This window comes from Ogataea angusta (genome assembly GCF_019207475.1).
Source record: "Ogataea angusta isolate 61-244 chromosome Unknown 61-244_NODE_5_length_850226_cov_91.758892, whole genome shotgun sequence".
NCBI lineage: Eukaryota > Fungi > Ascomycota > Pichiomycetes > Pichiales > Pichiaceae > Ogataea > Ogataea angusta.
Window position 1 is genome coordinate 256,493 of NW_025065219.1, and position 25,460 is coordinate 281,952.

Here is a 25,460-nt window from a genome sequence, read left to right on the forward strand (position 1 = left end):
TAGCTTTATGTGACTTCTATAGTAATGATGACATTGGACAAGAAAAATTCCTTTGCTTGGCCAATCATTCATTCAAGCCATCTGAATGTTGTCCTCAAGATCTTTCGACTCACAATGAGTTCCCTCTGTTTGGCATCGATCTACATCACCAACCCTGGTACACATCTAAAAGCACAAGGCTGTGCAGCTGTTTATTTTTTGGGCCTATTTGAATTCACGGTAAGGTGTTTTCTGAAATTCTTCTACTTATGAACTACGACTCCAAAAGTCAGAACTCCGTCAGCTTTTGCCTCTCGAAAGATCTAAAACTGCCGATCAGATTTCGAATAAATGGGCTCAACGACTACACCCAAAGGATTGCGCAATCTCTCTCCCTTGATAAGCAGAGTGCCACTTCACGAATAATACAGGCCAAGCTTAAGGACCAGCCAATTAGTGAGATTTACGTTTATGTCTATGTAGAATCTTCCGGGAAGCAGCTTACTGTCCCCGTCCTGACCAGCGTGGCTTATTCAAACGGGAATTCCAAAAATTCGTCACGTGGAAACTGGATCCATCTGCCAATAGATTATTCACAGCTACCTCTTGACGCCGTTCTTGTTTTATCCCTTTTCAATTACAAGCTGAAAACGGGTTCAGAAAACCGATTGGGAGAGTCCAGATTGCACTTGTTCAACCAGGAAAACTGCACGCTTATGAAAGGCTATCAGAGGCTGAAAGTGGATTTTGCAGACGGGAAAACTGAGCTTGATCAACAGAAGCAGAGCCAAATGCAAATACTGGAGGCCAAGCTTAAACAGAGGGAACATGGTGAAGCTGGTGCTGCTGAGTGGCTCGATCAATTAACATCTCGCAGAATGGAGCAGATAAATGCCAAAGAAGCCGCTAAACTCAAACAACAGCTATTGATAACCAAAAGGACGGGGGATGTGCACATCAACTTGGAGCTGGCTCAGTTTGAGATCCCAATCGTATACTCTGATGTTAAATATGCCACTTTGAACATCACTACCTCTGAATCGCACGTCATGAATGCAGTGGCCAGAAACAGTGTCAGCAATAGAGATCAGTTGTTTAACGAGATACAGTTCAGCAACCTTGAGGACCTAGAAAAACAGAAAAGACCAACCATTTTTGATCCGGACCAGTACAGATCGGAGATCATCGAGGAACCTATCGAAAGCAAATTCAGAAGATTGGAGAGAACTCACCAATCCTCGTCACTAGATAAAGACATCAAGCCTACACTGAAGTTGAGGGCTGAGCTTACCAAGATTTTGCACAAACAGTTTTTTGAAAAGCTCAGCCAGAAGGAAAAGAACATGATATGGAAGTACAGGTTTTTCTTGTTGAACAATCTGATCCTAAACAAAAATAACACTGAATTTAACAATTTTGTGATCAACTTTATCAAGTGTATTGATTGGGATGATGATTTTGAGGTTAATGAGTTCCTGGTGATCATAAACAACTTGAACACCGACCCGTATTCTAATGTGTTTATCCGAAAGATGGAGATTGTCGATTGTCTTGAGCTGCTCAGTGCAAATTACAAGAATTACATTGTCAGGAACATGGCGCTGGAACGTCTTAGACTGGCTTCTAATGATGACTTGGAAATGTATATGGTTCAACTGGTTCAGTGTATTAGAAATGAAGCAAATTACTTGAGCCCGAGGACAGATATTGATGATGATGGTGAAGGAGACAACAACTCCGAAGAGAATTCTGAGTTCTTGGACTTTGAAGACTCAACATACACTACCAATTCCAGCGAGTTTCAAGTCATAAACACCGAAGAAGAAGACCCAGTAATCAAGCTGCTCAACAATCCTAACATAACGAACCCGGAAAAAAAGATAATCGAGAAACTGCCAAGGTTGCAATCACCTCTGGCCAATTTTTTGATTGAACGCTCAGTCAACAGTGAAAGACTGTCCAATTTCTTCTACTGGAACCTCAAGGTTGAAGTGGATGACGAGCGAGAAAGATATAGATTTGCACCAGGAAATAACAGAGCAGCTAACGCAGTCGAACAAGCAGAGTATGCTCCTGACCAAGCTGCGCGTGGGTCACAAGTTCCAGCAACTCACGTCAAGCATATATTTCTTCGAACGCTGCTTCATTTCGTTGCTAAGTTGGGAGTGAGCAAAAATGGCTCAGACAAAATATGGACTCTTAGAAACCAGGTGGAGCTTATAGGAAGATTGCATTCAATTTCAAAAACAATCAAAGTCGATTTTAAGAAGGATCCTACGCAGAAAAAAATTGAGGCACTTAAGACTCTTCTGGCTCAAAAGTTCAAGGCGACAAAGCTCAAGTCGTCTAAAAAATCCATATCAGAGTACGAATCGCTTTTGGATTTTGGGCCTGTCCAGCTTCCTTTGGATCCAAGTATTTATGTGATAGGAACCATTCCTGAGGAGTCAAGTGTCTTCAAGAGCAGCTTGAATCCTTTAAAAATCGTGTTCAAAACTATTGAAGGCCCTCCTTACCCTATCATGTATAAGATAGGAGACGATCTACGACAGGATCAGTTTGTGATTCAAATCATGACACTCGTGGAGCGAATACTCTTAAATGAGAATTTAGACATGAAGCTGAAACCTTATAAGATTATGGCACTGGGATCCATCGAAGGACTTATCCAGTTCATTCCCAACTCTTCCTTGTCCTCCATTCTACAAAAACACTTGACCATTCTTACCTACTTGCAAACTTACAACCCTGACCCTGAGGCACCACTGGGTGTCAAACCTGAGGCCATGGACAACTATGTTAGATCTTGTGCTGGCTACTGTGTTCTAACTTATATACTGGGTGTGGGCGACCGTCATTTGGAGAACTTACTGCTGACCACTGATGGCTACTTTTTCCATGCTGATTTTGGTTACATTTTAGGGCAGGATCCTAAACCATTTCCGCCTCTTATGAAGTTGCCAATACAAATCATAGAAGGTATGGGAGGACTTGGTAATGAAAATTACCAGAAGTTCTGCAACTATTGTTTCATCACATACATCACATTACGCAAAAATGCATCTTTGATTCTAAATATTTTCCAGCTGATGATCGATTCATCAATCCCAGTTCTACGAACCTCAGGTAGCAACGGGATCTCGAACGAGACCGAGAAGTTCGAGCTCATTTGGAAGATCCAGGAAAAATTCATGCTCGAATTGAATGACGAGGAAGCCGTACTGCATTTCCAAAATCTCATCAACGACAGTGTGAATGCGTTCCTGCCCGTTGTTATCGACAGACTACACAGTCTCGCTCAGTATTGGCGCGCTTGAATCATCGCGAGACTACGTATTTCTGGAGTGCTTTCGAGGGGAGAACTTGTTGCTTGACGAACAGCTTCAGAGCGTTTGTTCTCGAAACTGTGTAAGCAAAAATGAGGTTCGAAGCAGCGAATTTGCTCATAACATTCAGCTTTTTGTCCAGCAATCCAATGAACTTCGCTTTGTCTATCTTGGGATTCTTATCGATCAGGTTTATAGTAACGCTTCTAATGAAATCTCGCTGTTTTTGAGTGATCGCGCCACGAATCAATGTCTGACGATAGCTTCGATACTTTTCAGGATACTTCTCAAGTTGCTTTTCGAACTCTGCAAAGAGTTCCTCGAGGGTCGCCTTCTCAGCTACTTTTTGTGACTCTGGGTATCTGATCTTGCCGCGACGAATGGTTTTGACAAAAGACAAGATTTTAGCACCGGTGGGGTATATTTTAATTTGATAGAACTCTTCGTTTCCAATGCTGAGTCCCCAAACATCTCGCCTCAACTGGATCCACGGAAACTGGCTTGTCTTGAATTTGCCAATTATATTCTCTGTCTGGACCACTTCTTGCTCCTTAAATTTTTCGAAAATCTTTTGGTAGCCATCAAGAGTGTCATACTCCATGTATTTTATGTCTTCTATTTCTGGACCCTCCTGTTTGCCGCGACCAGTATCGCTCTCAAACAAGGAGACCCCATTTGTTTTCATCTTCCCTTCCAGAGTGGGATTAGAATGAACACCCACTTTGTGTGCGTCCACGAAATCAATCACGTAGCATCTATGTTTGTTCTCATGAAGCCGTAGCCCACGCCCCACCATTTGAGTAAGGAGAGTTTTCGATTGTGTCGGACGTACTATAAATATCGAGTCAATATTCGGAATGTCTGTGCCTTCTGTGAACACACCACAGTTCATTAGAACAGGCAGCTGCCCATTTGAGAATTCTGCGATCAGTCTTTCACGCTCAAACTTGGACGTATTGCCTGTTACATATTGAGCGTTCACGCCGTTGGAGCGAAAAACCAGCGATAAACTTTCCAGATGGGCAACATTGACACAAAAGAACAACGATGATCTCAGTTGATACTTCTCTGCAAAATGCTGGTAACTTTGAAAGACCAGGGCGTTGATTTCGTCTTTGTTAACATGACTCGCCAGCTCGTCCATCTTATAGTCTCCGTCTTGACCGATGGCAACCTGGGAGAGCTCCAGACCCGCAGAAACCTGGATCCACGAAAAATCAGACAAATAGCCTTCTCGAATGAGGTCTACCAAATTTTTGTCAAACACAATTTCGTCAAAAACAAGACCAAGTGGCAGCTCATCGTATCTCGACAATGTGGCGCTGAACCCGAGCAGCGCTATATCACAATCAGCAGAGTCACAGCCGAAATGCTTCAGTATCTTGGTATACGAGTCTGCGACGCCGTGATGGCATTCGTCGACGACTATAGCCTTGTATTCACCTGGATCGTGAGATTCTAGACGCTGAGTGCTCCTGTTCAGAGTTGGAACCGAGGCAACAACAACATCAATGTCTGGTGCATGAGAAGGTTTGCGATTTGCCATATCCAGTTCTATTTTGTATTCAGGGTATACCCTTCGCAGAGACGCAATGGCCTGGTCTGCCAGTTCTTTGCGATGCACCAATATGAGCGTTTTCGAGCTTCCAGTTTTCGGATTCGGTGGAATCTGGTCGATCAAATGACTGAATATGACAGTTTTGCCTCCTCCGGTAGCAAGGCTAACTGCTATTCGGCGGGTAGTCTCAAGCGATTTTAGACACGTATCAACACATTCTTGTTGGTAAGGGCGCAAGGCAAGACTTGAGATTTGGTTTCGTACACGCAGTGAAACGCTGAATCGTCGTATCGAGATACGCATCATATTTTATTTACGATTCAATGTTTTTGCTTGCACAGCCAGATCTAGATCCCGTAACGCAGAAAAACCACGATTATTAATTAAACACAAAATTATAATGAGAGTGCTCAAGACCCTGTGGTCGGCATTCCTTCTGGCGTCCTGCCTTGCGCTCAACACCACAGAGCCAAGGCATACAAATAACTGGGCTGTTTTGGTGTCAACTTCAAGGTTCTGGTTTAACTACAGGCATATGGCGAATGTGCTGAGTATGTACAGAACGGTAAAGAGACTGGGCATTCCAGACTCCCAGATTATCTTGATGCTTTCGGATGACATAGCCTGCAACCCGAGAAATGCGTTCCCTGGATTTGTCTTCAATAACGCCGACAGACAGCTTGAGTTGTACGGAGATAACATCGAAGTCGATTACCGTGGATATGAAGTGACGGTCGAAAACTTTATTCGTCTTTTGACAGACAGGTGGCCCGACGAGCAGCCCAAGTCGAAAAGACTGCTTACCGATGAACATTCCAATATTTTTATCTACATGACCGGCCACGGTGGAGATGAGTTCTTGAAGTTTCAAGACGCGGAGGAGATCTCTTCGTATGACATAGCAGACGCTTTTGAAGAGATGCACGAGAAGAAGCGCTACAACGAAATTTTCTTCATGATTGATACTTGCCAGGCTAATACCATGTACAGCAAGTTTTACTCGCCAAACATTCTGGCTGTTGGGTCATCCGATTTACACGAGAGCTCATATTCTCACCATTCAGATACAGAGATAGGGGTGGCTGTCATTGATCGCTTCACATATTACAACTTGGAGTTTTTGGAAAGCCTGGAAAAAGACAGTAAGTTGACATTACAGGACCTGGTGGACTCGTACACTTTCGAGAAGATTCACTCCAACGCGGGTGTTCGCACAGATCTGTTCCAAAGAAATTTGTCTGATGTGCTGATCACAGACTTCTTCGGCAACGTCCAGCAGACCGTTGTTGACAACGTTGAGGATGATTTGCTGTATCTGACGAATCACGATCAACAAGGCTTCTTGAAAAACTTATCCGCACCCAGAATCTCAGAGGTCGAGAAGCAAAGAAAATCAGGCTTTTTCAATCAGAAAAAGAATATGATCACTCTCGGAGCGTGCGAGAGCAAGCAGATGTCGTCTACAAAACTGATCACTATCGGAACGGTCATCGCCGCCTTTTTCTTCTTTGCCAACTACTTCAAAATTTAATTGTCTTACTCTGCAAATCCATTGAAAACCGTTTCGAGAAACCCGTGCGCCGATGAGAAACACCAGGACGCGGCATTGAAGACCCCAAGATGTCGAGGACGGAATCCGCTTGAAGCGAGGGAGTACTTGAGGACTAATCCCGCGACGCCAATACCAATAGAACACTTGACAACCATTGAGAGAGTTTTGTGGTGTGAAACGAGTGCTTTGGAGACACGGGAACGTTTTAGATACCGCTTCTGTTCTCTTGTATGCAAAAGGATGAGTTCTGGGTCGAGGTACGAAGCCCTCAGCATGCTGTATCTGCTTAGGTCCTTCATTGTTCGCAAAGTATCATGCGGGAAATCGTTCATATACCGCATGGCATTCTTGAGTATATCAAAAAGATGACTGGTTTTGAGATTGTGACTTATCCAGTTGTTCAGGGTCACATGGATAAGGTCTCTGTCCGAGAGGTCCAATTCAGTCTCTTCCGTGAGCGTATCGTCGCTCGTGAAAGACTTGCCCAAAAGGTCATCAAGATCGTTCAAAAGATCATCTTTATAAAAGACAAGTACCGCCACATAAATATAGTACGCCGAGACAGCACTGTTTTGGGCCAAAATGAAGTCCCAAACCAAACATAGCCCGTCGAAATCTGCGATATCGTGCGCAAACAGGGAGATCATCGAACTCAGCGCATAAACAGGTTCAATTGAGCCGATGAGAGCGTGTAATTTGGGATCCACTAAAGACAAAAGCTCGGGTATCAACTTGAGCTCTCTGACTGTAGACTCAATATCTGGCAGCATGTGGTCTCTGAGGTACATGAGTGTAAGTTTGGTCATGAATTTATAGGCAGTGAGGTCATCAAAAATCAAAACGGCGATTGAGGCAACATCGTGGTAGCCTTGGTAATAGTTGAGTCCTGAGTAGGCACACAAAGTACTGTTGATAAGATTGTCCAGCCGTTGACGTAATCTCAGCATTTCATTAGGATTTGTTTTTGGGTAAAACACAAAAGATCTCTCAATGTCCTTGGTTATCTGCTCGTGATCTTTGTGCTTGAGGTACGGAACAGGGTGAGGAGGATTCCAGCAATCCAACTCAAGCAATTTGGGCCAGACAGATGTACGCTGATCCCTGTTCACAGCTCCTGATCTCGTAGTTACGAGGTGTCTGAGTGGCTCTGTATCTTGTGACTCAAGAGCTTTTTGGAGCAACTTCAATTTGAGAGACTCATTTTCTGCAGTCAAAGGATATTCATTGAAAATGGAGCAATCGCATTCCATATGCGTCCATTCTGGAACGCTCATTGGGAGGAAGAGGGAGGGATGTAAAACAAAACACAAGTCTATGACATAAAATTTCGGGTGATGACGGATGGGTGGCAGCGGTGAAATTGAGATAAGTAGCGTGAGGTAGTTTGAAATCAATTTTATCACCTAAAAAATATCAACGGCTAAACATTTGAATGGAGACGAAAAAGAGCGATATTGAGGTGGGGAAAAGAATTGGCGGAGGCCGCTTCAGCGACGTCTACATGTGCAGGACGTTAGGTCGTATGAACCCTTCCTCTTCCGAGTACGCTCTCAAAATTACCGAACCAGAGGATGAACTGCCTCCACACAATGTAAAAAACGAGTTGAGGCTGCTACGAAAACTGGCGGATGCCCAAGATAGGGAGGATAAGGAGAACGATACCAGTTTAGGTAAAAATGTTGTGCGCATGATTGCGTTTTATCAAAGTCCCATAGAAATCGGGTTGGTATTCCCTTTTTACAAAAGTGATTTGAACGGCGTGATAGCAAATAATACCAAAGTGCGGTCTGCCTTCAACTTACAGGATGGTACGATCACGAGAAAGAGGGAAAACAACTTCAGCTCGTCTCAGATCATCCAGATCTTCAAAGGGCTGCTACGAGGGCTTGCGTTTATTCATAGTCAGGGCGTCATTCATAGAGATATCAATCCGAATAATATAATGTTCGAGTCGCCTCACGAGCTCGAACCTGTGATTATTGACTTTGGTATCAGCTACATGGACCCAGACAACAATGGTTTGGAAAAACCAGACTCTAAAATCACAGATATAGCAACCGGCTATTACAAAGCGCCAGAGCTGTTACTTTCAGTCAAAAACTATAGTAACAAAGTCGATATATGGTCCGTGGGCGTGATTTTGATGCTCATTTCAAGCAAAGATTTCACCACACCATACTCACAAGACTCTGCACACAGTGACCTAGCTTTACTCGCATCCATATTTAACACTTTCGGGTCGCCACCCGATGATTGGCAGGAAGTCAAAACTTCTCGATCGTACAGCGCCATGAACACTGCTTTCTTTCGCAAAATCCGCAAATCCTCGGATGACTTGTTGTTCAAACTAAAGGATCTTCCCCAATGCGTGCAAACTTTCAACGAAATGATGGTCTACGAGAGCTCTTGCAGACTGTCAGCCAGCGAGGCATTGAAGAGAATCGACTCTGATCGACTGCAGAACCAATAGATAATCGAAAGGTTTATTTGAGGTCGGACAGTTTCCGTTCGCATTCAACAATGCTTTTGGTGCTGGACTCGATTTTACTGGACAGATATGTCAGCCTCTCTCTGAACAGCCTGTGGTCGTCAATGCCACTATACTTTTGGAGCTCCTCCTCGAACTGGCTTATTTTGGAGCGATGGAATTTGATAAGATTCGTCAGATAGTCCGTTTCCAACGAATGGTATATTCTTGACTCTTTGACCATTGTCTCAAAGGCCAAATGATACAATGGTTTTGACGGTTTCACCTCTTTCACCAATCCCTTCTCTCGTATGATAGTGATTAATTCGGCGTTCTCCATGGCCTGCAGTATATTTTGGGTCTCACTCTTCAACAATGGGAGCTGAGAAACATCATTGTATGTTGCAACCTCTTTCTCTGCCAATAATTTGATGATACACCATGCTTGAGATGCACTGTAACCAGGAGCCCCATTTCTAGTAAAGAGCTGACTTAATTGCTCAATAGACTGGGCCACAATGCCATGCAGGGCCTCCTCAGGAGTTTCTCCCGAGCGCATACGCCTCACAAACACTTGGAGATCTAGCACACGGCCACCAAAAGGTTCAACACACTTCATCAAGGTTTCTCTATCTTTTTCAAGATAGCGCGATAATTTGTCATCGTGCGAAAGCTGTTGCTCAATGAAATTCTTTACAGCTGAGCTGGATGCATCAGTCAGAAGGCAGCGCTTGAAAGGAGTGTTGGGAAGGGCTTTTGAGAGGGTCTCCAAACTTCCAACGTCATCTGTCACGAATATGACATGGGCTATGTTCATGCTCACCAAACTTGCTGCCCATTCTGCAAGCTCTCGATAAACCAATGCGTTAGCGTTGTTGGCTTTGCGAGCCGCCTGGAATCGGTCAATAACCACAACAGGTTTGTCCTGTGGATTTTGCTGTAAGAAGTCCTCTTCTTTCATATGAGAATCGTCGTTCCGCCTAGCAGAACGGTAATTGGTTAGAGCGATGTCCCTAATAACTGCACTCGTCAAAGATAACATATTTTTGACCTGCGCTTCCTTGGACTCACTTATTCCCGATTTTTGGCCTGTGAGACCCTGGGCTATCAAGTCCACAAACGAGGAAACTGAGTTCAGCCACGAAAACACAGGGAAATAGCCAAACTCGTTGGCGAAGTTTTTGATGAACTCCTGATCCTTCCTACCCTTTATGATATTTTCGCAATCAATGTATAGACAGTTAGGTCTGTCTTTCAGCACATGCTCCTCAACCAGATTTCTTTTACCGGATCCTCGAGGTCCCTGAACGACTATAAATGAGTTAACATTTTCCTCAATCCAGAGCTTCAATTCTTTGGCAACGATCTCCATCTCTTTCCACATTCCATCCATTCCATTGATCATTTCCCTATGCGTTTGTTCAGGTAAAGAAAGAACGCTGGACATTGTGTCACGAGTTCTATAAGCCAATTTCGAGATCTGTTGGAAGTAGGGATTCTTTTCCAGGGAATATTTGGACGTGATCTTCTCTTTGACAGCGAAGTACCTAATCGGGTCAAACACGAGAACCGCGAGTGTAGCCAAGATGGCAAATATCAGGGGAATAGCAACACGTGAGTGGTTGTTGATGAAGTTTCCGATTAGGTTGACTTTCACAATTGGCGCATACTGGATATGTACCACGGTGTCGCCAACCTTGATCCCCGTCACACAGTGCCGTGCACTGATCGCTGCTCTTATTGATCTGTAGATGACAATTGTGAATGGATCTTTCGAATCCGGAGGGGGTGGAATTATATCATTTATCTCTCCGTACCGTCTTAGCAATAGGTAGAGGTTTTCTTGAGTTAAACGTGGCCCTTCATACCATATCTTAATTCTGGGACTAGGATACCTGCGAAGGTCTTCGATCCACGGCGTACCTTTCACAGGGAAGCAACGAACGTGAGTTAGATAGTGCCATATTGAGTCGTTGAACTTTTTGCTGACGTTGTGCATGATCTGTTTATTGAACTCCTTGACATCCATGTCTGGTGGAACAGCAAGCTTGACGAAGGCCCCGCCGTCCCTTGGAATGTGTTTGAAGCCCTTGATTTGCAAAGCGTGTGGAGAATTGCTATCTTGAGCTAGATCGAGAACTCTTTTTTTGAGACTGTTGTCCGAATAATCCATGATCAGTGAACCTAGTAGCCTACTGAAGTCATATCTTCCGGCCTTGAAAGGTGTGAGTCTGTCAAAATAGAGAAGAGTCTCCTTATTCTCTTTGAGGATCACACCCGTGTTCGTCGCATCGTCATCCTCCCCTAAATCGCTCTGACGTAAGATTGACTCTTCTGAGATAGGTCTTTTCTGTCGAATTGTCAGGATTCTAGGCCATTGGACCTTGTACTGCCGTAAAGGCCTTCTGATAAATTGGCTAATATACATACAGGCAAATTAAATAAAAAGTGCGACACGAAAAAATAAAGTTTATTTATCAATGAACTCCTCGGACGAAACACCACTTCCTCTATTCGAGAGGTTTAGAGACGCACATATTACCAACCTTATTGAGCTCATGGACGATGTGATGACGAGTATGGGAGACCTTGACCGTTCACTCGAGACTGCAGTGGCCATCAGTAAAGAGTTCACGTATCTACAAAGTATCTGGGGAGCTTTCTACGATCCAACAAGAATGGAACAAGAGATTGAAAAGGCTGAGGAACAACAACAGCCAGCACAATCTGACCAACCAGATACGAGTACGACAAGTTTCCAATTTGAAGGAAGAATGAGTGATATCAAAAGTTAGTCTGATTACCTATTTATTAACTAGTATTGATCCTTCCCGCTGATGATAACATCGTTAATCTTCAAAATCATTCTGGTAAGCTGCGTGGCCAGTAGAAGTTGCTGTCTCTTCCCAATCAAGGTCTCAATCACAAACAACTCCTTCATGTCGTTGTTGTTGTTTCCTAGACAGTCCACACCGAGCTTGGAGTTTTGCTTCAACACGTGGTCTGCCTTGAGTTGCGTCAGCGTCTCGATAGGATCCAAACCGGAGTTTTCAGCCAAAGACATTGGAATCACATCCAAAGCCTGAGAGAACGAACGGAAAGCATATTGGTCAATACCCTTTTGTTTGTCTGCTTCCTCCATGACACGCAAAGAGCACGAAATCTCTGCCGAGCCACCTCCATAAACAATTCTGCTGTCCTTAATAAGGTTGCGGACCACACAGAGCGAGTCATGGAGAGCACGAATACTTTCGTCCACAATCATCTTACTAGATCCTCTAATCAAAGCAGTGACAGCCCGAGGGTTATCGCAATCCTCTATCACCAACATATGGTCTCTAGTAGTTCCGAATTCTAGCTCTGTGACTTTACCAGCGTGACCGAGCTTGGATTCGGTCAAGTCTTCAAATCTTGGCACAATACGTCCGTTGGTGGCCATAGCAATGGTCTCGATCTCTGTTCCGCCAACCCATCTCACAGCAGGTAGCTCGTTGGAAAGAAGTAAGTGGTTGGCTTCATCGTCGAATCCCCACTGACAGATCACCATATTGGCACCAGACTGCTTCACCCAATGGATCATTTCTTTGAATTTGTCCTGCTCGTACGTCTGGAGCTTCTTGAACTCCTCGACAGTGCTGACCTCCAACTTGTGTTTGGTTTTCGGTTTGGGTGGCTCGAACGGACATGTCAAGATGGCAATTTTTGCATTTTCAACTTTCTTTGGCATTTGAGGGTGAGAGAAGTCTTTGTCGATGATAACACCGTTGATCACCTTGGAATCTTCGAGAGAACCTCCCAGTTTTCCCTCGACACGAATGAGTTCGAAATCAACATCCCTACGTTCCAAGTCGGCGACGTTAAGCACAGTCTCGACAGCCATACGAGCGAACTGGTCGTGACATTTGGAAACGATCTTAGACCCGAGGGAAGTTTTGGCTGCCTTGAAAAGCTCGCTTTCAGGCTTGGTGTTGTTTTCGAGGTTCTCTAGATCGATAGAAACAGTGTCTGCAATTTTGTCGAGCTGTTCGAGGGCGATTTTACAAGCTTTGTCGAACCCGTGCGCTATTTTGATAGGATGGATGCCCTTCTCAATTAACTCAAGAGCCTGGTCTAGAAGAGCACTAGTAAGAACCACAACTCCCGTAGTTCCGTCTCCGATCTCATCGTCTTGCGATTTAGAGAGCTCAACAAGCAACTTTGCAATCTCGTTGCTTAGCTCCATCTGGGACATGATGGTGGCACCGTCGTTGGTGATGTTGATTTCTCCGTCTGGAGAAATCAGGATCTTGTCCAGACCACGTGGACCGAGCGAAGTCTTCAAAATAGAAGCGACCTGCCTTGCGGCCAATATATGCGATTTGACGGCTTCGGTACCGTGAGTTCTCTTTTTGGACCCCTGATCTTTCACGATGATGAATGGACGACCCATCTCGTCTTGCGCCACAATGGCGTTCGACATGTCAGGGAGTTCCATTGGTTGGGACATTTGGGACATGGACGCGAAGAAATAGAAGTTGGGAAAAAAGTGAACAAAAAAATATATTGTCGCGACGGGGGAAGAAAATATTCGAGTGTACTTGAAAAATTTCAAAAAAAAATACCTCTGATGTCTACCGTTGGATCGTTGATTTTCTGCCAAGATTGCGGCACGCTTCTAGACTCCTTTGCAAATAGACCATCGATTCAATGTCAGATGTGCAAAAGAACCTACGAGAGTAAGCACTTTGCCAATCTGAAGGTCGTGACGCATACCGCTCCAGATGCTTTTCCATCTTCTCTCAAATCCAAAAAGTCTCTTGTGAAGACATCGCTCAAGACAAGCGAAGTAGAAGAGGGTGCCACGATCAAAGAAAAATGTCCACAGTGCGGTAACGACGAAATGCAGTACCATACTCTACAACTTCGGTCTGCGGACGAAGGTGCTACCGTTTTCTACACTTGTACATCATGTGGTTACAGATTCAGAACCAACAATTAGGGCATTCTATTACTCTGCTTCGTACATGTCCAGGGCCACAATAGCACTCTCGCGCACGACATCATCCTTGTCGTTCAAAAAACCTTTCAAGACAGGAAGAACATCTTCGGTTGCAATAGATCCCAAGGCTTCTGCAGCCTCATGTCGCACCATTCCGGCTTCTGCCTTGTTTCCAACAACCTTAATAAGCGCAGGAACACTGACAGGGTTGCACAGCTGGCCAAACACATACGCAATCTCGTGCTTAAACAGCGCCGAGTCATCATCGAATCCAGTGGCTAGGGCTAGGCATGCTTCGTCAGTGCCAATGTCCCTGAGCCTAAACATCGCTCTGTATCTTTCAAACAAAGACCGACTCTGATCATTAAGAATTTGTTGTAGCTTTTCCACCTTGTCGTTCTCCTCGTTATCAACTGGTAATGGCGGAGCAGGGTCGATAGACTCGTATAGCGACGTCTGTAGATTTTCAGTTTTGGCCTTTTCACTCTTTGCCCACTTGATGCGATCAATGGCCAGCTCGCAGGTCTGTCTAATCTCAATCATTTCATTAGGATCATTATAATATTTCAAAAGCAGATCCAAAGAGTCGCTGTCCCCAAGGGCCCCTAAAGCTTCAGCTGCTTCATGTCTCACCATGCACTGTTGATCGGTGTCTGCTAACACGTTTCTGAGAATTGGAGCAGCCTTCATATTCTTCGTCTGGCCTAGCACATAAGCAACCTCATGCTTAAGCAGCTCAGACTCATCCTTAAAACTCTCAGCGATGTATTCCAAAGCCTTTTGTGCTTCTTCTGGCTTTTCTGCGAACTCAGCTCCCACAGATTTCAGAAAGAAGAGCGCGCGAAATCGAAGAGCCAGCTTTACATCACCACTTCTATTCACCAAAACATCCCTAAGAGTTTCAAGACTTGCGTTTTCGTCCTCTCCATCCCAAATTTCAGTCATTTAGATTGCTGGCCTGATCTAAAGATTTTTTTTCAAGATTTTTTTTTTTTTCTGAAATCCCGAAATCTACGGATCGTCGCGTCGCTTCCTGACAATTTACAATTTAATCAATGTCTTTCCACCCAATTCATGGCCAGGATCCAATAAAAGTGCTGAAGCAGCTAGAAGGCTCTCAGCTCATACTGCCTGTTGTCTCAATAGGGAATACGCCTCAATTGGCAGCCGATCTACTAATACACACGTTGCCTGCGAAGCTAGTGGCGAGACTGGATGATATTTATCTATATCCGTTTGCATCACCCGTGGACTATGTGGATGACCCCAAGCAGGGAATCACATCAGGCTTGGAGATTTATTACAACGAGCTGCACCAAGTGACCATTTTGCAACAAAGATCTCCAATCCTGCCAGGTTTGACAGCCAAGTTTCTCAAGGAGCTGATAGTGCCGTTTGTGCGTATGGCCCAATTTGGTAGGGTGGTGATTCTACAAAGCAACGACGCTGGTCTTCGTGAGGACAAAGACGTGGACCATTTGTTTCTACTGTGGGCCAACGATATTGCCAAAACTCTTGAGACGTTCAGAATTTCTGATAACAGCATTGGTGTGATCTCCGACAAGTCGGATCTCGATGGCATGGGGAAGCTGATACTTGATGCGTTTGAGGATCGAAATGAGGATTCCTCGAGTCTTGGCCCCGTGGTGAAAGGGTCATTGAAGCTCGCAAGCACACCTTCTGCGTCGATCGACGCAATATTTCTGTCGATCTTTGTGTACGAGGGCGACAACTCGGACGATTCCAAGCAATTGGCTTCGCAGCTCCTCCGTGTGCTACATGTGGACGAGCCTGCAGAATGGACAACCCCGATCTCCTGGCGTGGAGTGTACGGCAACAAACAAATTCCTGTTGGGATGGAGTATGGTGTGTACACATAAAAAATTTTCAGACCATAGATAAGTAGAGGAAACTATTGGAGGCGAAAAAGGGCGGTAGACAAGCACCAACACCGTAATTTGGTTAGATTGCGAGCCTTGCATAATAGATACCACTTTTGTTCTCGCATCTGGGTTGAAGCTGCTCGAGTTGCTAAATGTCGGATGGCAATTTGATTACCAAGATGCTTGCTGACGCTGCGGCGGAGGCTGAAAAGGAAAAACAGCAGCGGCAGGAAGTCAATGAGGTGCCTGCTCGAACTGACGAGAGTGCATCTCCGAAGGAAGCCAGACAGCCTTCTACCAAGCAGCATGTGTACTCTCCAGAATTTTTACTATCGTTGAAGGAATCGCCTTTATGTGCAGACGTTTCCCATTTGAACCTGCCAAATAATCAGCATGAGTTTTTCCTTTTGGACCAGCCAAAACGTACCGCGTATGTGAATCACAATAACCACAAATACCCAAATCAGCGTGGCAGAAAAGACAGAAAGAAGGATACAAGAAAGACAGCCAGGGATACAGAGGAACCACCAGAATGGGTGCTGAAGTCAGATGCAATCACAGGAAACTCTATCCAGGATTTTGAGCTATGGAGACTTAAGATGCGGATAGAAACTTTCAGACGGAGCGGCGAGCCTGTTCCCGAGGAGGACGTCAACCAATACGAGTACTTGAAGGCCCAAAAGGCTGAGATTGCGGTGGCAGCTGAAAAGTCGAGCCAAAGTGTTCAAAAGCCAGCCACCAGGCCTGAATTCGACTTCCATGAACCAACTCAAGAACCTGCAACGAACCCAGACACTCTCGCCACGTCAAATTCGGGCTCGTCCAGATTTTCAAGTTTCTTTGGTCCTGAACAGACCAACAAACAGCCTCAACAAAGCCAGACCAAAGACGAGTCCAAATTGCTCTCGTTACTTCAAAACTCTGGACAGCAGGTGCCACAAGCACAACCAATGCCCCAGGCAATGCGTCAGGTGCCTATGCCACCAGGACTAACCCCTGCCCCTGCCATGGGACCTATGGGGCCCATGGGGCCGCTCCCACCAATGGGGGCCATGCCTCTTATGGGCCACCCTCCATCTTCGAACGCTGACATGTTTTTCAACTCTCTGTTGTCCAAGGCCCCGGCTCCCGGACCTGCTCCGTTCTTGCCTCCAGGGCTTTTTCTACCATTTTCAGAAAAAAAGTGATGGTTCTGCATTATTTCACAAAACTGTAGAGATTTGTAGTACACAATTGAGAATTTGTAGTGTTTCATCACATCCGTGACTGAGCCTGGCGTCCGTCTCAAAAAGAATTCTTGAGATGCTGTTCTTTTGTTTTCCGTCAAGGCTGAGAGAAATGCCACTTTCGTCGTCCAGAAGCAGCACATCATGCAGAGAGCTGATTATTAGATTTGCATTGTATCCTTCTTTCGAGATGTACTCGGTCACAAACTCGAATATGCGGTCCGCGTCTTTCTTCTCTGCGAGCGTGATTAGCTCCATGAGCCGATCTTTTGGCAGGTAGCCAAAAACGTCCCTGATCTGGTCTTCGGTGACGTCGTCCGCCATTTCGTCCTCGGCAGGCATCAGCATCTTGTGCACACTCTGGAGGAAATTGATGGCCTTTCTCAAGTCTCCGTCACTGATCCTCAGAATTTCCTTGAGCACGGGAGTGCTAGCAGTGACGTTTTCTTCATTGCAAATATACTGCAATCTTTTGATGGAGTTTTCCTCGTCCAGCATCTTAAATCTGAACTTGGAACACCGCGACGCAAGCGGGTCTATTATACGAGTGATGTAGTTGCAAATCAGACAAAAACGTGTGATTCCTGAATATGTCTCCATGGTTCTTCTGAGTGCACTTTGCGCGTCAGAGGTCATTGAATCGGCCTCGTCAAGAATCAGCAATTTATATGGAGGACACGGGTACTTTTCTAGGTCCTCTTTAGAGGGGTTGGAAATCGACAACCTAGCAAAGTTCTTGATTTTGTCTCTGACGATGGATATTCCACGTTCGTCAGAAGCGTTCAGCTCGAGCACTCTGCTCTTGAAAAGGTGTGGGCCGTAAAGTTCCTTGGCCATTGCCAGAATCGTCGACGTCTTGCCGGTTCCTGGGGGCCCGTAGAACAGCATGTGAGGAAGATTGGCGGTTTGCAAGTTCCTCTTAAGGACCTGAACAGCATGGCTCTGCGAGGTGATTTCGTCCAGAGTTTTGGGCCGACTGAATGTTAGTGGACAGAAACGAGTTGCAAGCAGACTTACTATTTCTCGACCCAGGGCATTCTCTCCTTTTGGTCTGACATGATGATCGCGAAGATCGAAGATGAATTTTTTTAATTTGATTTCGCGTCGCAATGGAGGAAGAACCATCAGAAAGCTCGTTGAGCTTACCTGTTTCGAGGATCAAGAAGCTCGTCAAGCTTGACCCTGAACATGTGTCGTCAACAGAGTCGGCTAACTATCTACTCGGAGCGGCCACAGAGCTCTTCATCATGAATCTTACAGAACAGGCCTCGTTCCATGCCAAATCACAGAAACGCAAAAAAATCGCATATTCCGACTTTTACGAGGTGGTCCACAACAACGACAGCTTGCTGTTCATGAAGGACCTGGTGCCGAAGACTATTCCCCTGCAGCAGCTTGTGAAGGAGAATAAAGTAGTGTTGGAGCCAAAGACGAACGAGGACGACACGATAGACGACGATTCTGGAGTCTCGACGCCGCAGCCACCCCAGCCAAAACAGCAGACGCTACCTTTTGTACTCAAGAAAGATGAGGACAAACCAGAAGATGCCCTTATGATCACTTAATCCATTTCATCTATGTACATTTACGCTCTCTCTATATAGTCCTCTGTGCGCGGATGTTTCACCTCACCGGTCTCAATATACTCTTTCACTTTGTCAAACAAGAACTTCCCGTCTGTAACGCTCGAATAGCCATCAAACGTGTTCTTTGGAATGACTGCGTTCGAAGACACCAGTGGCTTCAAATTGAAGTCGGCGAGGTTAGAGGGTGCCACAAAAGTACGGACACGCTGGTAGTCGATGTTGTACGTTCCCCACTTGTTCAGACGTCCGATACCCGACGATCTGGTTCCCTTATAGAAGTTTTTGTTGCCTTGCTTTGTGGTCAAAGGAACCCTCTTGTTTCCCGTTTTTGTCATGCCGTAAAACAGCGTACCATCTCTGTACGTCTTCCATGGGCGACGCAACAAAGCCGACTGCGTCTCCTGGAAATGCAAGACGTTCGTGGACCTCATGGTGCTGAATGAAAAACTCGCAGTATTTTTTACTCGTTGAATTTATATTGCCGACGATCGACTCGTATATGCGACGACTATTTGCTAGGCTTGATGTAAGCCCGGTTCAGATTAAAGATCTCTCTGCAAAGAATGTACCAGTCCACCTCACGTATGAAGCCAGGAGTGTTACTTATAACCTCCTCTGGCCCAAGGTCTAGGTGTCGGATGTCAAACTCGTCAGCCTCTTCGGATATGGCTCTTTCGTAGCCAGCTAGGGAGAACCTAGGCCTGTCTCGCGCAGAAGATGAAATGAAGGTGGAACTCACCGACCCCACGCTATTCGAAAACGACGATCTGTCGCTGTTATTCGTGGAGAACGTCGAGTTGTTAGACTGGCCGTTCGATGATTGAGAAGAAACGCTGTATTGGCGTTTCTTCAGCTTTGACCGCATAAACAGCTCCTCCCATTTGAACAGCTCGTACATCAGCTTCAAATTGGGCTGTATTATCACGTTAAGTCTGCGCACACGCACGTAAAGGTATGCCCGTGGAAGACTCACATTCAGTCTCTTCATGACCTCTGCAATGCAAACAGTGGCCGAGCGAGAGACGCCAACCTGACAATGAACGAGGACCTTTCCATTACTCTCATAGCACTTGTCAATGAATTCAAGAGCATCATTGATGGTGGTTGTCAGAGTCCCAATGCCATCGTCGTTGATGTTATTGATCCGCATCACTTCTTCAACACCACAATCGCTTCCTTCAACTTTTTGGTCCGAACATATCTTGAAAATCTCACAACCGCTCTCAGTCGTGCCAGTAGCGTACTCTAAATCATCAAGCCAAGGCACATGCTCTCCCACGCTCACAACATAATTGATACCCAGCTCTTTTAACAATCGAAGGCTGGACGCATGGCTCAGGGAGCCCAAATAAAGATGGGGAAGCACCCGTGAAGGTATAGACCCTGCCACCGACTCACACACCCCCGCCACTTCTGTATCGGTTCCAGCGGAAGATAAGCTAGACGTAGAGTCCGAGTCGGAATCGTGATCTTTAGCGCGTCCTTTTTGTTGCTCGCGGAGATGGATAATGTGCTGACCTGTCGCTGTGTTCAGCACAGAGTTGAAAGACATGCCTAGCGTCGATTTGTGCCTGACATGTTTAGGGGCTAACAAGAATGATTTCACGATGCTTTTATCATCCTCAAGAGTTAGTTTATCACCCTTGAGCTGCGCAAACTTCAGTATCATTGGTTCCAACTTTTGTAGCAGCAGATAATCAGACTTGAATATAAAGAAAGGCCGACCATACTGCATGTGTAGACGAATTATCGCCTCATCAATTCCAATTTTTTGAGAGTACATGATGAAGCAAAGTCCGAGTAACGAGGTCTCCGTGTAGCCGTCAGAGCAGTATAGAAGACCTGGAAATTCTTTTGTGCATTGAAAGCAAAGCAATTTGCACACGTTGACTATGCATAGAACATCTTCCTCCGATAAATCAGCGATCTCCACAGAACCTGATGGAGGAAACTCAAGGTAAATCTGTTGCAAATAGCCAATGCTAGAAACAATGGTTCGCAGTTCGATTGGAGTTGGGAACCTTGCGCCATCAATGCAATGCACAAACAACTTCCAATGCGCTCTTGGAAATGTTATCAGCTTGGCATCCACCTCCTTGATTGGCCTTTGTGCAAGGTCCTCTTTCTTCAGGATGACGACAGTATTCGTAGGATCGCAATGTAATGGGAAGTTCGGCGATTTCAGATCAGCGGAGATCGGCTTTATACCCGAGTTCAGTTGTATATGGAGACATTCGAAATCGGTTGTGTTTCCAAACCAGACATTGTCAATTACCTCCGTTGCTGAAGACATCTTTGAGATTTCAAGCTTTTCACGGTAAAGGTAATTCGAATCCCAATTGTTGAACACCTTAATATCATAGTCAGAGCAAAGATCGCCCGTTGCTTTCGAAGATGCATCAGCGTTTAACAAGGGTATCGAAAGAAGATTCGAAGCTTCCAGCACATTAAGTTTGACGTCATCGAGAACGAAAGTGTTGTATAGCTTCTTCTGATCTTGTTGAGCCAGTTCTGGGTGATCTGTCGTATACATTAGCTGGGCAATATGCAGTAGTCTGGCCAGGGACGCGCACTTGCATTTGCCATTCCAACTGTCTTCTTTCTTGGGCAGACGAACGGAGCGCTCGTGATCATCATTGAAGCAGTAGACAATTAAATCTGATATATTGCTCATTTTGGAAACCTGAATATGGAAGTTTCGGAGGGAAACGCCGACCTGTGGATCCAAATCCTTGAACAGTGGCAGAAGTTGGGTGCTTACACAATCTTTCACCAGTATATCTATCGGAAATGAAGTGAGAATGTCTTCCGGGAGGATGGAAAGCAGATATAATTCCACGTTGCGAACACTGAACACTGAAACCAGTATGTCATGCGGCGAGACGGTTCCTTTGATTTGTCCTGTTGTTTCGGCGATTATATCATCACAGTGATTACCTTCAGAACCGGCACTCGCAGAGCGCACCAGCATGAGGCTTCGAACGTTAGAAGGGACCCCTATCTGTAGATCAGAGTCAAGCTGATTCGCTAGACTCGAGAGAAATCTAAGCTGAACTGTGTTGTTCTTGTGCATTCCATGTAGCCATGGGAACATTCTTTCTGTCTCTGGAAGTTCGGCTGTATAATGTCTGACTAAGAATTGGCAGAGTTCGTCTGTGCTGACAAGAGTACAGGCCTTTGCGGTTTTGAGCGAGCGATGATTGACAAAATAGAGAGAGTCCGGCTCAAACACAGATCCAAGGTCGGCCGGTCTCATCGGTCTATACAATGAGTTCGAACGGCTTTTCTTGAAATACTCGTCGCCCTCTTGGTAACTTCCTTTGAATAGGCTGTTGATCCGGGACCGGAATTTCTCTTTGTCCTCTAATGAAACACTATTCGCTCTTTTGGCACCAGCTCTTATCTGTGGTGCTGGCGGTGTAGGCGGAGACGGATGAGACGAAGGCCCTGGAACCGCCTGCTCTACTTGCTCGAGCTGGTTCATATCGATATAGATCTTTTAGCTTATTTGTTTGCGGGCTGCTTTTTGGGCAACTTTTTTTTGCACACTTTAATTATAGCCCCCACACATATCCTTATCTAACTTTTAGTGCCACAGATTTTTTTACTAGCCACAGCGGCTGGGCTATATAGATTTACATATTCTCGATCAACTGGATTAGATACTTGAGGAACTGTCTGTCGCTAAACTGGACAAGCTTCTGAACAAAATCCTGCGCAAGATCGGTAGGGAATCCCATATTGGAGATTAACAAGGCTTGTAGCTGGTCCACCATCTCCTCGTTGAATTTGATGGCTTTATTTTTCTTGGTTGATTGTGGATCAGGGATCTCACAACCGGCATAACAGACGGCCTTCATAGTGCGAATAACCTCCAAGAGAATACTATTGCGATACTGGGCGTCGTTCAAAAGCTCTCTCTTGATCTTGAAACTCATTTCGCAGGCCAATAACAGCGCGTTTGTCACTAGCAGTTGCTTGGCCTCCTCAAACACGTTGGTGTCATTCTTGAACACATCCTCAGGATCAACAACCTTTCCCAGTCCAACGCCCTGGATTAGCGAGTTGATGCACGTGATAGCCACCTTCACCAACGAAAGATCGTTGTTTTGGTAGTTGTAGATGTAGTTAAACATGAGATTGATGATGTTGACTAGAGTACCTTTGTTTTCGTTCGTCAGCCACAAAGAGCTCACATGGTCACTGTTCATCGAAACCAGTAGGGAAATAAAACATTTTTGTGTGTCTAAAATGTCTCTCTTCATGAAATCGTCTTGCGCAGCTGATGAGTCCGATTCTATACGGGATATGATCTTAGCGACCAGCGGCGTGAGCAGCGAGTTCAGCATTATGTATATCTGTTGTGACTTGCCACAATGGTGCATTATCTGGCCGATGAAGTTCAGGAAGTTGTTGATCTCCTGTAATTTGAGCTTGTCAAAATTGATCATAATAATAGAGATGAATTTGGAAAGCAATTGTTCCAGAGCCTCAGAGGGAGTTTTGATGAATAGAATGAAGAGTCTCACGACACAAAATTCTGACGCCTCTCTAACAATGTTGAATGCAAGGAAGTTTTCCAAAGTAATGAACACCACCTGGGAGATCTGTTGTAACAGTGCAACAAATTTCTCGTCAAACTCCACAACATTCAAGCTTTCAAAACCTTTTAAAATAGTACCAACCGATACAAGTGAATGGTGCACCTGGACGACCAGGCTGAGGCTCAGTTGTGACATGTTATTGATGCATTTTTCCAAATTGGAAAATAACGGCTGGAGCACAGATTCAAACATGGAGACACGTTTGTCAGATTTTCTGATCAGCGAAAGCAGCAAACCAATGGATTCAAATAAGTAGAGTTGGTGATCGAAGCTGCCGTTTGTCTCAACGAGACTCAAATCAATATCCTCCGAGAGCTTCGCCTGACCAGTGACCTCAAAGTCGAAACTCAAAAGCGGAAGCAGGCTTTTGATCAGCTCTTCGAGAATGAAGTCATCGCCAGGTGGTTTCGTTAGCTTGATGAATCTATAAAACAAATACCATGAGCGATACTTCACTTTGTCGTTCTCGCTGAATACTCCGAAATTAGAAACAAATATTTTGAGCACTTTCAACAAAATCTCGTCTTTGTTGACTCCATCAACCTGGATATTATTATTTGTGAAGAATGTATAGTGTTTTAGAACAAGCTCGAAGAATAACAACTGGATCAGCGAGTGGTTGACCAGAAATGTAGTGGAGCCGTCGATCACCTTACAAAGCATTTCGTTAAAAACGAAATACGGCCGGGAGTTGTTAATCATGGTCTTGGGCAGATTCATGACATTGTTTCGTAGAATCTCGCTAAAGTGACTCAATTCATGCATTCCAAGTTCGATGGTGCGCCAGTCGGAGTTGGAGTTGAAAAGCGACTCATTAATGCAGTTAATCATGACGTCTAATGCTAATGTTTCATTTAAAATGACAATGGAATCGTGGAAGGAGTTCAGCTTATTTCTCACCTCTTGGAACTGCTCGATCGACTCTTCCTCAGACCCATCATCTTCCTCGTCGAATTTCTTCCTCATGATGATTTTTTTCAGCAATGTAGTGAGAATTTCATTGCTCGATAGGTATGAGAAGTCAACTTGTTCGTTAGTAATGTTCTTTTTCAAGAAAAGCAAGAAATTGCCGATGAATGGAAAAACCTCCAGCGCGACATCGTCGTAGTCGTTATCGAGGTACTCAAAAATGAGCGGGAAAACATCGATTATCTTGTTCATAGCTAAGTTCTTAAACTCTGTGTTTGCCAGTTCCTCGTTGGAGCTGGTGTCGAGCACGTTGACCAACTCTGATCCGAGGTTCTCGACCAGCTTGGAAAATGCCACGTTCACTTCGAAATCTGCTTCTTTGGACTTGAGATCCATTTGATTCAGTACGCTGGTCAGATTAAGAAAGTTGATGAGTTCCAGCTTCTTAATTGGCGCCATTTTTTTGTGCAAGATCTCATTAAAGCACCCCGCAGTCGTGATTTTCTGTTGGTCGTCGGGGCTAGCAAGGAACTGGTACAATAGTCCTAAATACTCTTCGTCCAGAATAAGGTTGATCTCGATCCAAGAGACATATTCACCAATGCACTGAATGGTGTTGTTCAGGATATCTCTTTTCAATGCCGTGCTCGTACTTGAGAAGTGTTTCAGAATGTTTTTCCATGACTCAGTCATTAGGGTCATGTCATTGGCTCTGATCGCATCCTTTAACAAATTGTTCCTTTCGTGATGCTCCGGTTCGCGAGCGATCATTTGGTCACCGATCTCTTGGTGGATCACGAGCAAAGTCCGTAGATAGTAGTCTGTCGCCAGCTCATTAAAAGAACCTCCCGCCTGGACTGGCGAGTAAAGATCCTTGATGAGCGTCTGGTAACAGGAAAGTGTGGCATGGACGAATAGTAGGCCAAAGGTTTTGGAAAGAGCATTTCTTAGGAAAACGGGCTCCACCGTGTTCTTGTCTAGCAAGTCCTTCAGATAGCTGAAAAGATATTCTTTGACGGCCAGTTTTTGCGAGTTGTCCATGAACGGGAGTCTAGAGTCGAGTACCTGGAAAACGAAAAACTTGACGTTGGGCGAAAGTTGAGCATTGGAGCTCAAAAGATTCACACAGTGCTGCCATCCATCCGAAGAGTCTTTGATCTGCGTGATGAACTCTAGCGCCTGCTGCTTCAGCTGGACGTCCGCCGTGGCGCTCGATGCGATGTCCACAGCCTGCAAAATCTGTTGGTCCATGATATATGTGATTTATTTTTTTGTTTAGTTTTTCAAATTCTAGCTTGGTCGTGTGCGGGTCAAACGAGATCAGGGTCTTGGCCGGGATCCTCAGAACGACTCGACAGCAATGTACATCTGTTTCCACTAGAGCTACAGTGA

The 25,460-nt window shown here is 45.1% G+C and overlaps 17 protein-coding genes across 17 annotated transcripts; 8 read left to right on the forward strand and 9 right to left on the reverse strand.

Moving 5' to 3' along the window:
* Nucleotides 1-248: 248 nt before the first annotated feature.
* KL928_002669 (uncharacterized protein) lies at nt 249-3,296 on the forward strand (the record flags this gene model as incomplete). The annotated part of the gene is made up of 1 exon (XM_043203170.1): nt 249-3,296. One exon carries the CDS (start codon nt 249-251, stop codon nt 3,294-3,296), a length of 3,048 nt encoding a protein of 1,015 aa, XP_043059823.1.
* A 1-nt stretch (nt 3,297) lies between these two features.
* On the reverse strand, nt 3,298-5,169 carry KL928_002670 (uncharacterized protein; the record flags this gene model as incomplete). Its single annotated transcript, XM_043203172.1, has 1 exon — nt 3,298-5,169. The coding sequence occupies one exon, from the start codon at nt 5,167-5,169 to the stop codon at nt 3,298-3,300; it is 1,872 nt and encodes a 623-aa protein (XP_043059824.1).
* Nucleotides 5,170-5,263: 94 nt separating this feature from the next.
* KL928_002671 (uncharacterized protein) lies at nt 5,264-6,394 on the forward strand (the record flags this gene model as incomplete). The annotated part of the gene is made up of 1 exon (XM_043203173.1): nt 5,264-6,394. One exon carries the CDS (start codon nt 5,264-5,266, stop codon nt 6,392-6,394), a length of 1,131 nt encoding a protein of 376 aa, XP_043059825.1.
* Nucleotides 6,395-6,399: 5 nt separating this feature from the next.
* Nucleotides 6,400-7,689, reverse strand: KL928_002672 (uncharacterized protein; the record flags this gene model as incomplete). The annotated part of the gene is made up of 1 exon (XM_043203174.1): nt 6,400-7,689. One exon carries the CDS (start codon nt 7,687-7,689, stop codon nt 6,400-6,402), a length of 1,290 nt encoding a protein of 429 aa, XP_043059826.1.
* Nucleotides 7,690-7,847: 158 nt separating this feature from the next.
* On the forward strand, nt 7,848-8,885 carry KL928_002673 (uncharacterized protein; the record flags this gene model as incomplete). Its single annotated transcript, XM_043203175.1, has 1 exon — nt 7,848-8,885. The coding sequence occupies one exon, from the start codon at nt 7,848-7,850 to the stop codon at nt 8,883-8,885; it is 1,038 nt and encodes a 345-aa protein (XP_043059827.1).
* Nucleotides 8,886-8,898: 13 nt separating this feature from the next.
* On the reverse strand, nt 8,899-11,310 carry KL928_002674 (uncharacterized protein; the record flags this gene model as incomplete). Its single annotated transcript, XM_043203176.1, has 1 exon — nt 8,899-11,310. The coding sequence occupies one exon, from the start codon at nt 11,308-11,310 to the stop codon at nt 8,899-8,901; it is 2,412 nt and encodes an 803-aa protein (XP_043059828.1).
* Nucleotides 11,311-11,362: 52 nt separating this feature from the next.
* Nucleotides 11,363-11,677, forward strand: KL928_002675 (uncharacterized protein; the record flags this gene model as incomplete). Its single annotated transcript, XM_043203177.1, has 1 exon — nt 11,363-11,677. One exon carries the CDS (start codon nt 11,363-11,365, stop codon nt 11,675-11,677), a length of 315 nt encoding a protein of 104 aa, XP_043059829.1.
* A 20-nt stretch (nt 11,678-11,697) lies between these two features.
* Nucleotides 11,698-13,368, reverse strand: KL928_002676 (uncharacterized protein; the record flags this gene model as incomplete). Its single annotated transcript, XM_043203178.1, has 1 exon — nt 11,698-13,368. The coding sequence occupies one exon, from the start codon at nt 13,366-13,368 to the stop codon at nt 11,698-11,700; it is 1,671 nt and encodes a 556-aa protein (XP_043059830.1).
* Nucleotides 13,369-13,488: 120 nt separating this feature from the next.
* KL928_002677 (uncharacterized protein) lies at nt 13,489-13,860 on the forward strand (the record flags this gene model as incomplete). Its single annotated transcript, XM_043203179.1, has 1 exon — nt 13,489-13,860. The coding sequence occupies one exon, from the start codon at nt 13,489-13,491 to the stop codon at nt 13,858-13,860; it is 372 nt and encodes a 123-aa protein (XP_043059831.1).
* A 9-nt stretch (nt 13,861-13,869) lies between these two features.
* Nucleotides 13,870-14,805, reverse strand: KL928_002678 (uncharacterized protein; the record flags this gene model as incomplete). Its single annotated transcript, XM_043203180.1, has 1 exon — nt 13,870-14,805. The coding sequence occupies one exon, from the start codon at nt 14,803-14,805 to the stop codon at nt 13,870-13,872; it is 936 nt and encodes a 311-aa protein (XP_043059832.1).
* Nucleotides 14,806-14,915: 110 nt separating this feature from the next.
* Nucleotides 14,916-15,740, forward strand: KL928_002679 (uncharacterized protein; the record flags this gene model as incomplete). Its single annotated transcript, XM_043203181.1, has 1 exon — nt 14,916-15,740. One exon carries the CDS (start codon nt 14,916-14,918, stop codon nt 15,738-15,740), a length of 825 nt encoding a protein of 274 aa, XP_043059833.1.
* Nucleotides 15,741-15,895: 155 nt separating this feature from the next.
* On the forward strand, nt 15,896-16,930 carry KL928_002680 (uncharacterized protein; the record flags this gene model as incomplete). Its single annotated transcript, XM_043203183.1, has 1 exon — nt 15,896-16,930. The coding sequence occupies one exon, from the start codon at nt 15,896-15,898 to the stop codon at nt 16,928-16,930; it is 1,035 nt and encodes a 344-aa protein (XP_043059834.1).
* Nucleotides 16,931-16,945: 15 nt separating this feature from the next.
* Nucleotides 16,946-18,027, reverse strand: KL928_002681 (uncharacterized protein; the record flags this gene model as incomplete). Its single annotated transcript, XM_043203184.1, has 2 exons — nt 16,946-17,911; nt 17,998-18,027. 2 exons carry the CDS (start codon nt 18,025-18,027, stop codon nt 16,946-16,948), a joined length of 996 nt encoding a protein of 331 aa, XP_043059835.1.
* Nucleotides 18,028-18,078: 51 nt separating this feature from the next.
* On the forward strand, nt 18,079-18,534 carry KL928_002682 (uncharacterized protein; the record flags this gene model as incomplete). Its single annotated transcript, XM_043203185.1, has 1 exon — nt 18,079-18,534. One exon carries the CDS (start codon nt 18,079-18,081, stop codon nt 18,532-18,534), a length of 456 nt encoding a protein of 151 aa, XP_043059836.1.
* A 20-nt stretch (nt 18,535-18,554) lies between these two features.
* KL928_002683 (uncharacterized protein) lies at nt 18,555-18,986 on the reverse strand (the record flags this gene model as incomplete). The annotated part of the gene is made up of 1 exon (XM_043203186.1): nt 18,555-18,986. The coding sequence occupies one exon, from the start codon at nt 18,984-18,986 to the stop codon at nt 18,555-18,557; it is 432 nt and encodes a 143-aa protein (XP_043059837.1).
* A 77-nt stretch (nt 18,987-19,063) lies between these two features.
* On the reverse strand, nt 19,064-22,039 carry KL928_002684 (uncharacterized protein; the record flags this gene model as incomplete). Its single annotated transcript, XM_043203187.1, has 1 exon — nt 19,064-22,039. One exon carries the CDS (start codon nt 22,037-22,039, stop codon nt 19,064-19,066), a length of 2,976 nt encoding a protein of 991 aa, XP_043059838.1.
* A 151-nt stretch (nt 22,040-22,190) lies between these two features.
* KL928_002685 (uncharacterized protein) lies at nt 22,191-25,319 on the reverse strand (the record flags this gene model as incomplete). The annotated part of the gene is made up of 1 exon (XM_043203188.1): nt 22,191-25,319. One exon carries the CDS (start codon nt 25,317-25,319, stop codon nt 22,191-22,193), a length of 3,129 nt encoding a protein of 1,042 aa, XP_043059839.1.
* Between the last annotated feature and the right edge of the window lie 141 nt (nt 25,320-25,460).